At 45.9% G+C, this 10,583-nt stretch overlaps 1 protein-coding gene and 1 long non-coding RNA gene across 3 annotated transcripts; both read right to left on the bottom strand.

Annotated features, from left to right (window-relative positions):
- Nucleotides 1-321: 321 nt before the first annotated feature.
- LOC124690300 (pentatricopeptide repeat-containing protein At4g18840-like) lies at nt 322-1,818 on the bottom strand. Its single transcript, XM_047223699.1, has one exon. The coding sequence runs from the start codon at nt 1,816-1,818 to the stop codon at nt 322-324; it is 1,497 nt and encodes a 498-aa protein (XP_047079655.1).
- Nucleotides 1,819-5,726: 3,908 nt separating this feature from the next.
- Nucleotides 5,727-10,228, bottom strand: LOC124687685. 2 transcript variants are annotated; one of them, XR_006998277.1, is made up of 6 exons: nt 9,781-10,228; nt 9,496-9,688; nt 9,050-9,231; nt 7,538-7,643; nt 6,571-6,718; nt 5,727-5,992 (listed from the first exon to the last, which is right to left on the bottom strand). It is a non-coding gene; the product is annotated as an uncharacterized LOC124687685 (long non-coding RNA). The 2 variants fall into 2 exon arrangements; XR_006998278.1 differs by lacking the exon at nt 6,571-6,718 and having other exon boundaries at nt 9,781-10,227.
- Nucleotides 10,229-10,583: the final 355 nt, after the last annotated feature.

Below are 10,583 nucleotides of genomic sequence, written 5' to 3'. Positions count from 1 at the left end.
AATTTAAGCTGTATTCAAGTACAAAGCATTCTTGGTTTCTTGACAGGATTTTGCAGCTCTGCACCATGTTGACTGCAGTCTGCGGTATACTAAGCAATTAGGCAAATATTCTGAGCTCTGCACCAAATTTTGTGAGCTCCGCACCATGTTGACTGCGGTCTGCGGTATACTGAGGAATTAGGTATATAATAAATAAATCAAACATTTGTCCCCTTTGGAGGCTTGTTCCAGTACAAGGATGTCTCCAAGGTGAACGGAGGGTGATCAACATCATGCTGACCTTGATTTGTAGCTCCTGAGATATTACTCTCTAAAGGAATACTAATCGAGCGTGGATTTCATCATAGACTGGGCATCAATTCCAACCACGGCATTGCCAGTACCCTTGGGGACTTTGCGCTCCTTGAGGACCCTGCGCACAGTGGCCATGTCATCCCATCTGTTTGATGCTCCATATATGTTTGACAGGAGGATGTAGCGGCTGCCATGACGGGGCTCCAGCTCAATGAGCTTCTTGGCAATCTCCTCGCCAAGCTCCACCTCGCCATGGGTCTTGCAGGCACCAGCAAGCGCGCCCCACAAGCCCGGGTGCGGCTCGACTGGCATGCTGCATACAAAATCCAGCGCCTCCCTAACATAACCCGCACGCCCGAGCAAATCGACCATCAGGCCGTAGTGCTCCTGGACTGGCTTGATCCCAAAGTCACTGACCATCCTGTCGAACAGCCAGCGGCCCTCGTCGACGAGACCCGAGTGGCTACAGGCGCCCAGCAGCCCGATGAAGGTTATGTTGTTCGGCCGAACGCCAGCCATCTGCATCTTCCAGAAGAGCGACAGGGCATGCCTCTCGCCGCCGTTCATGGCGAGGCCGGTGATCATCGAGTTCCAAGAATATATGTTCTTCACTGGCATTGCGGCGAACACCCTGACGGCGTTGTGGATACTCCCACATTTACCGTACATGTCAACGATCGCCGTCGCGAGGATGACGCTCATCGCCTTCCCGCGCAGCACCCGCTCGGCGCACGCGTGCGCCCACGCGCCGTGCTCCACGGACCGCAGCCGCCCGCACGCGGTGACGGCGCTCACTAGCGCGGACTCATTCGGCGCGACGCCCTGCCCAACCATTTCGCCAAACACCCTCAGGGCCTCCTCGCAGTGGTCGGCCTGCACAAGCCCGGTGACCATGGAGCTCCACGAGGCGGCGTTCCGGGCGGGCATTGCGTCGAACAGCTTGCGCGCCCTGGAGAGCTTCCCGGCCCCCGCGTAGGCGCCCAGCATGGCGTTCCAGGAGACGACGTTCTTCTCGGGCATGGCGTCGAAGAACCACCGCGCGCGCTCCACGTCCCCGGCGTTGGCGTGGCCGGTTACCATGGTGGTCCAGGTGACGACGTCGGCGATATTCTTTGAATCGGAGAAGAGGCGCTCGGCGGAGGCGACGTGGGCGGCCCTGAAGTAGGCGGAGACGGCGGCGTTGAGGACGTAGACGTCGCGGGCGTGGCCAAGCCTGACGGCGAGCGAGTGGAGGAGGGTGGCGATGGGGAGGCTGGGGGAGCGGGCGCAGGAGTGGAGGGAGAAGGAGAGGGAGAGGTGGTCGGGCGGGAGGCGGTGGAGGAGGAGGAAGCGGAGGAGAAGGGCGCAGGCGGTGGGGATGGAAGAGGCGCGGAGGAGAGAGTTGACGGAGGTGCGGGACGAGAGGTGTCCAGAGGTGAGGAGGGCGGCGTGCGCGCGGCGGAGGATTCCCGGGCTGGCGGCGGCACTGGCCGCCACGGCGGCAAGCCAGGAGGAGGGCTGGGCGTTAACGATGCCGCCCGCCATGGGGATCTCTCCCAACTGTGATTCTGTGAAAACTAGGGCGCGTTTCGTAGCCTATATGCCTCTTGGCTCGTATCGGCCTGCTTTTTCCAGTCTCTTTGGTTACCTGGTAGATGCCACGTTCTTGCAGGAACTGTTTCTTAAAGCACCCTCGGGAAGGCTCAGGAGAAACGTCCGGTTCAGCCGTTTCTAGCGAGTCACCCCCCTTTCCGCACAAGTGAGGAACGTGGCGTCCTCGCAGAGCCACCGCGGGAGATGGCGGGAGCTCGCGCAGGACGGCGAAATCTCGGCGGGCTAAATTCGGTCACCGCTTGAATTTTCGCCACCGTATAGGGGCGGCTCTCTCACCGGCAAATCCAAATCCCCCACTTCCCCCCATTTCGATCTCATCCACCATCCTCGATCTAGCGACATGGCCGGCTCTACCTCACCCGCACGATCGGCGACGCTTGCGGCGGCGACGGTGGCTGTGGCGGAGGCTACTGGCCGCGGAGGATGGTCGGCTTCTTCATCTGCGACGATGACTTCGGTTGTGGTAAGCTTCTGCAAACCCTAGCCTTAGATCTAGATCTTTTGGGTACACAACCGGGGTCTGAACGAATCCATCGTAGGACATTCATTCGTCGCCGGTGGAGGTTGTGGAGGTTTTCCAGATTCCATCTGACTCTACGACAGGGACCGTTCTCGCCGTAGACTCTTCCACTGGGATGGTGGTGCTGCCTGCATCTTCTCCAGCGTCCCCTGCTTCCCCTACCTCGGTGATGCGTGTGGCTCCTTTGACTGTAAAGCCGATCTTACCTACCTCGTTGTTCATTGATGTGGTACTGGTAGTTCATTGATCTGCTAGTGCTTAAGGATGTCCATGTGGTAGTTAAGGATTTTCATGTGGTAGTTCATTGACCTGCTAGTGCTTAAGGATGTCCATGTGGTAGTTCATCGATCTGCTAGTGTTTGTCATGTACGATCATACCTTTGGGCTCCCCTGAACTGTCTGCCCCAACTGTGAATGTTCAGCCATGTCCGATTGCAAGCAAACCAGCCATGGTATGGAAACCTGAGCTATCAGAGTTTGTGCTCAACCGGTTGGTTCAGCTCGTCCGTAGCGGTGTCTGCTTCAACATGGGATTCAAGGAGCAACAGATGAAGAAGGTAGCCGCGGATGTTCTTGCATTCGCCGGCGTACATGTCACCACTCTTCAGCTGTACAACCACATCAGAAACTGGAGGGACGAAGTGGAGCGTCATCATGAAGATGAAATTCGATCGCATTCTGAACTAGAGCGAAGATGGTTGCTGCTTCTACGGTGGTGATGAAGGGGCGGCGGACGAGTACATCCAGGTACGAAGCCTCATTGAGTTCCTGCATAGATCTGAAAGTATATATATGTTAATGTCGTTCGAACTAACAGGTGTTTCTTGTGGATTGCAGCGGTACCTGAAGTACCGTCAGTACGTCGGCACCCCCCTATCACCAACTATGCTCAGATGAAGACGATCTTCACTCCCCGGTTCGTCTGCAAGGCGCAGCTGTTTCAGCCTAACTTGCTGGTCAGGGCTATTGACTTCATTGCAGACAATGAAGCCGAGTATGCCGTCTACCGTAAGCTGCAGCCACCGGATAGGAGGAGTTGGCTTAGGACCTGGCTCCACAACTAGTGCTTAGTGTTTCTGCTTCCTTCTCATGATTCGCAGGAGGTGATCTTGTATCCCTCCATTAGCTAGGACTTGCTACAACCTGATCCCCGGTTTGTAATGATGAACTTGTTCGAGGTGGTATATACTAACCCATCGTGATGAACATGTGATGCATCACAAAGTAGTTGCTTCGTTCGTGATGCATCGCCCCTAAGTAGTAGTTGCTGTGTATTACCAACATCTTTTCTGATGAACTAAATCTCATGTGTTCTGTTATTCAGTACTGGGTAACCTCACCACTCTAAGTGAAGGGGTTACCACAGCACTGAGCTATCTGCAATCAAACAGGCTGTGGGTTGCACGAGCAGGGAAGAAAGTACTGTTAACAGGCAACCAAACGATGGGGCCTGGGTTCCTTCTCCGGCGCGTAAAAGTCCTCACAGGCTACCAAACGACCCGGCAAAAGTGGCCCATGGTCTGTTCATGACGCGCAGAGGCTCCCATCTCGCTGACGCAGTCAAGCAGGAAATCGGCCCAGGCAACTAAAGGCGCCGCTACGGTATGAATCCCCCTCCCCTTCCCTATACAATTGTTCAATTCAAGCACCGAAAAATTTGGATTTTATTTGTTTGTTGGGAGTGATGTTTTGGAACATGGGAGCATATGCTCCCTATATTTTGAAATGCATTTTATACGTATTTTAAATTTCAAAAAATTTGAAACAAAAAATTCTCACGTACATCTTCATGTGCTGCGCGATCACAAAGTCGTTTCATAAAAAATGAACTTATCATGTGACGTGTGTAAAAAAGACAAAATTCAGTGCTGAAAACAATACTTTTCACAGGATAAGTTTTCTCTTTTTTACATAGGCCACAAAATATATTATTTTTTCGTGAAACTTGACGCATACACATATATTATGGGGATGTACATGTAGATTTTTTTGTCAAAATTTTTCCACACTTCAAAATATGTTTTGTTGGTAGAGGGAGCATGCGCACCCGGGAGTCGAATTGAATTTCCGTTGTTTCTCAAATATACAAAATAGAAGAGAGACGATGGGTTTATTTATTTTGGTAGTAGTATATAACAAATCTGCCAATACCAATATCCGTAGTCAAATATGGCGAGATTAACTTGGGCTGGCACTATCAACTATAGTACAGTATTTATGATTATGGCAAAACAATCCTCATGCATACTCATATTGGTTTTGCTATGTCTCAGATAATTGAGATTTTCTTAAATCTAAGTCACTTACAAAAGAACTACTTGAATTACACTTTTGTTAAAACTAGTACAAATGCCCGTGCGTTGCAACGGGTTCTCAAATTTTATCTCTCAACGCACATATATAATTCACAACTCACTATGAAAATTTAAAATAAATCAGGGATATCATAATATACTACAACATGATAATACCGAACGCAATAGCAAGACATAATTGTTGTGCATCTGCGTGGTTCTAAGTTCTATCTCTTCTTGTTACTCTTCCGCGATAAGTCATAACTATCAACTCAACAACCTATCCTTTTGGTTATATTACTTCTCACAAAACGTGGGTGCTGCGAACATAAATATAACTGAAGGAATACTTCTTTTCCAAACAACACTTTGATATTTATAAATATCCGGAGACAACCCTGGATTGTAGCCTTATGTTTCAAACATACAAAAGGGGCTTAGCGAATCTTCAATAATGGTTGGGGTAAAAAAAAACTCCGTCAACAAGCTAGTGGTGCGGATGCTAATTTTTTTAGGCAGCGATATATCCGCATAAGAGCTGGAGAGCAAGAATTAAGTTTAACTTTCATGCAAATCTGACTGATGTTACTCTTTATAATAAAATGCATGTGCGTTGCCACGGGAACACAATAATACATGAAAAGAAACTAAAAAGATAGTTGAAATACAATCATCATGTCATCAACCTATAACATTGTTCCTAATAGCACCAACCTAGCATGAGATGGAGCAATGCGGCGGCATCAAAACAAGCAAATAGAAAAATAGTCATCATGCCATCTTATGAGACTTGTCTTTTATTTTTTTCAAATTTAAGTTTGATACCTCACATGTGAGTGAAACATGTACACAAATCCATTCCATTCCATTGTGAGTGAACAACTTCTTGACGAACCAAACCTACTTGTCGGTGCCAAGATTTGTGTGTGAAGTGTGACGAAGGGAAACAGACGACAGAACACTTTCGTTCTTTCTAGATAGCAGAGATATAAATCCATAAAAGAAGTTAAAAATCATACAAAGAATTTTCCATGTCTCATTGCACCATGTCCATGTCCTTTCATAAAGCAAATATTTCAAGTGAATAATAGCTACATGAAGATTGTAGTGGTACGGAAAGAAGAAAATAAAATCATAGTGAGAAAAAGAGCGGGAAAAGTACATATAGATAGTACAATATCACTTTTTGCAAATGAACTCTGTGAACGCAATAAGTTGGAAACTTCAATGTCTTCCTTGTGCTACCACCATGGCACTAAATGTAGGGAACTCTTCTTTGATTTCTTCTCTACTGCAGATCAACATTAAAGAAAAATTAATTAGCAACAACGCCCATAAATAATGTCCCACAATATAGTCTTAATCAGAAGAGAGAACATCAAGTGCCGATTTTAGTGGATATGAATGTTGAGCCAATGGTTTACAAAAAGTAGCACGCATATTCCAAGCTTTACATTCCTCACAGCATATAGTGCGTCTGAATATGTTGTTTAGCGGACAAATAAAAATATGACTGGAACTTCCTTAGTGGATATATGCACAAACTATGAGCCAGTTATATGTTTGATTCAAAGCATGAAATCAGCTACGCTTCAATGATATCTGAAACTATGACTTTCGCATTAGACTACACTTAAATACAAAACTGCTTTTGCTTATACACATCTAGCTTATTCATCCAAAACAATAGCTACACATGAAAACAAACCAGGATCAAACAAGGCTGACACTTCCAGGCAAATATGAAACTAAACCAATCCAAACCCTGATGCTAAATTACCACACCTACCAACTTTTCCAGGGTTGTGTTCTACGCATGTCCTCTACTCTATGGCAGCTTGAGTCACATAAAAGCAAACCCATCATCACCTCATAGACTCAGGAGCAAGGGCACACTTCCGGGATAAGCTTATAGGTTCGGCACATCATGTGCAAGGAAGACCCCACAATTGTGAGGTCAATCACCGTGAAAGCGACACAAATCTTCTCCGGGGGCTGCTCGCTGATCCAGTTTAGCCTAGCGAACAACAGATATAACGGTATGTTCAGAAAATACTGGTGAAGGGAGCAAAATACTACACAAAATATCAGCGAAAAAGCACCATCCAAATGATCTACTCCCTAGCTCCGATACAGAATAAGTGTCAGGAACTCAGGATCTTAATTAGTTCAAAGTTATACTGCTGTCTTAGTAAAATCGGAACACTGTTTATGGATCGGAGGGAGTATATATTGATTGCACTCCAAAGTTCTTCAAATTACATAATTGTCTGTCAAATGCTAGAAAATGTGTAACATTAGATGAATCTTGTGAGTGAGGAAACCCCTACTGAACTTTATAGAGTTTCATTGGTACATCTTAAAGCGGATAATGTGTCTATAAAATTTGATCAATTTGCAAGCAAACTATAAAGACTGTACAAATAGGTAAATATTTCGTGTTGTGTATCCCTAACTAATTATCACAGTCTAGCTTCTGGGAAAAAAAAGGCAATGTAGCTCCTCAAAATGAGAACCTCCAAATTCTGGCAAGAGCTAAAGCTGAGTCGAAAATAACAAAATCAACTCTGTCTTCTTATCCTAGAAAAGAAAATATCCATCCCTTTGAATGTGTTCTTACTACAGGAAAGTCAAGTGTAGGGATCTGGCTCTTGCTTGCTCATTTTTGTTTGACTACCAAAAACTGTGTACGTAGCCATCAGTACAAAACAAGACTTCTGGGCAATAGAAAAATCAAGACTAAGAAATTCTATTTGCGATGGAATTATTCTTCACAAAAACCACTGCTCGATAGCTGGACTACAAAAAGCAGGAAAGGAGAGGAGGAAAACCTTACCAAACCAATGTCTAGGAATAGTCAAAGCCGCGCTTCGAGGTTTCAGTAACGAACACCAACAATCCATTTGCGCCGCCGCGATGGAGCAGAGTATATGAATTGATATCTAGGAAAGCATAAGGTATATTTGCGTCAGAGATATGATGCACTTTACATTGCAATGCAAAAAGTTCAACCTACGAAATAGTGCATCATAAGGATCCAATAATTCCAAATTGTTTACTACAGTGAAATTTAAGGCAATGGTGTAAGTGGCAATCGGAATCAGAAAGATAAATAGAAATTTGGCAGTCATAGCCTACACACTATATGTCCCGTTATTTTGACCATCTTCAACTAATTCCATGAAGTACCGGATCAAAATGATCAACCTTATCATCATAGTTGGTGCCCTACTGAAAACAGATAAATTCCGATACAATATAACTTTTTTGTTTTTTTTCTTCTGAAAATGGAAGTGTTCTAGGTCTGATGGACAACAGCCTTGCAGATCTACTGAAGTAGCAGGGGGAGATTTGAAATGGAAGTTCGTCACCTTGATATACTGTTGCAGTCATGCAACTCATATAAGCGAGGACAACTGATGCCGCTTGTCAGTTTCCTCGAGTTTTTTTCCTCGGTATTTTAGTTTAAATTAATGTTCTTTGGTCTATATGGAGATATTGAGAAGACCATGTAAAATAAGTCCTAATTAACCATAGGCAGAATATTTCCAGTAGCCAATTTGCATGCCTAGAACACTAAAATTGTTGCAGGCTACCAATGGAAAGAATCTTTCTCACTCAAGGAATGACATAATAAACATCTGAATCAAACTGTTTTCCCCATGGAAAGAATCTTTTTCACTCAAGGAATTATAGAAATTATTCGTTGGTGAAAACAACATTTAAATATCTCTGTACTTGATTCAGCGCTTGGAAGATTTTCTTCTTCCAAAATACCGCCTGATACTACTAAATTTGATGATTTATTTCTTCAGAGAATGTATTGAAGAATGAAATAACAATGCTGCGAATGAATAGTATGGAATAGGATAAGTTAGGCAATGTGCAAAAATAAGACTAATCCTTATGATGTCAGAATGTCAGATGGGGACAAATCAATCTAACAACAAAAAGATAAAGAGATAGAAAGGAAAGAGGAACACCTAGGTTTGTTATGTGGGCAGCAACACTATGTAAGAAAAGAAAGAAATATTTGCTTCAGATACAAAGAGTTCATTTCCTAATCATAGAGCATCCTCTGCATTTCTGAATTTGATACTTTTGTTACTCTGATCTGTATATATATGAAGGTACATCATTTATACGTGTCAAATTACATATCAGATTCAGAAATTAATCAGGCATATGCAAGTACTTTCATAGTGTCAATTTACACTTCACAGCATAAAAAGAAGGATGCGAAATTAGTTCATGAACATGATGAATAAAAAGAAACGGAATTTACAAGGAATGTGTGGAGGAGGAGGAGGAGGAGGAGGAGGAGGAGGAGGAGGAGGAGAGGCCTCACCAAGGAGCTGCATGTTGAGGGGTTCGCCGACGGCAGCAGGACAGAGTGGTCTCCATCAGCAGCAGGTCGGGGGCGTTGACGGCGGCCACAGCTCGGGGAGGGTGTCCAGGATGTCGTCAGCGGCCGGGAAGCAGGCCAACCCTGACATGTTGGTGGCCCGGTACAAAACAACCAGATGGGCCCTTTGTGACCAAAAAGTTATAGAATATAAGGACCTTTTTTATTTCCATAGACACTTTAAAATCGAATTTACCCATCAAATATCAGATACATTACATAACAAAACTGCAGCTTGTCCAAAAAAGTACTTGTAGGATTTCGTTCCAGAAGAATTTGTCTATGGCGTCATCTGCTCTGTTGTTTACCCCAGATAAAGTATATTTTCTAGAGTACAGCTTAGCACAACACATTAAAAAAACTATGACATGAAGTTGAAACAAGAATACCTAGAGGTGGAGGGTTGAAGTTGGGCTGGTTACTTCCTGCTTGCTGTGAACGTGATGTCCACCGCCACCAACAATTGCCTCATCGACTTTCCCTTTTACAACACAGTTGGGCGCTCGTTGCCGCCAATCCCCAAGGGCCCGAAATCCTTCGTCCTTTCCCATACCGGCAATCAATTTGAGAGGGAGCTCAATCCTATGGAGAATTTTTCAACGGGATTACAGGAGCACTACTGAATAAAGAAAATCAGATGAATCCGAGAGATTTATCGAAGAGTCTGCACTTACCATTGAAAGCTGATGAGTAATTTGTTTGGAATCAATAAATTGGATATCCTCAATTAATCCCGACGGGAAGGCTACCACCATATCCTCCTCCTTGCCTTCCCGCGGTGAGCTCCACAGTGATGGGATGCGGACGCCGTGGAGGAGGTCATCGACCTCAAGCGCCGACCTCTGCTGCTGCATGGCCCGTCGCCCACGAGTGGTGCATCTAGGCGAGGAGGGAGGGAGGCGGAGGGGCGCCGGGGCGCCAGGGGCCCAGGTCAACGAGAGGCGACATGGCGGCGGTTGGAGGTGACCTGCGGCGTGACGGACTAACGAGGACGCCCAGCTCCATGCGCTCCGGATGGCGAGTACCAGCACCGGGCGGAGGTTCTCGTCGCCGGCCTCTAGGCTTGGCGGACGAACGGGATTCAGTGGAGGCGGAGGGGATTGGGTGGGTTGGGTACGCCGGCGGCGCTGGAATTTGGTACTGTATGACTTGTTCGTTGGCAAGTTCATTGGGCCTGGCCCATGTGGACGACGGACGACGATGAAAGGAACGACGAAACGTATTGGCAGAATAAGGAACCATTTTAGTCTTTTTAAGTAGTAGAGAAAAGTGCAATTGCACTTTTCTGCTAGAAATGTGCAACTGGACCGAGTTGCATTTTTCTTTGAATTGTAGTTCACTTTTCTGAGTGACTGAGACTTAAGAAAATCTTAGTCAACTAAAACATAGACACACCCTGCTCATATATATGCTCCAGGCGACAAGAAACCCCCCCCCCACCCCCGCGCCGCTGAATATTGTTGGTTGCTGAATACAA

The sequence above is a fragment of the Lolium rigidum genome, chromosome 2, assembly GCF_022539505.1.
Source record: "Lolium rigidum isolate FL_2022 chromosome 2, APGP_CSIRO_Lrig_0.1, whole genome shotgun sequence".
Taxonomy (NCBI): Eukaryota; Viridiplantae; Streptophyta; class Magnoliopsida; order Poales; family Poaceae; genus Lolium; species Lolium rigidum.
Note: the sequence above shows the minus strand (reverse complement) of the source record. Positions and strands in the feature narration are given on the sequence as shown.

What these genes read in the sequence shown, in the direction of transcription:
- LOC124690300 (XM_047223699.1), bottom strand. Translation starts at nt 1,818, where the DNA reads ATGGCGGGCGGCATCGTTAACGCCCAGCCCTCCTCCTGGCTTGCCGCC.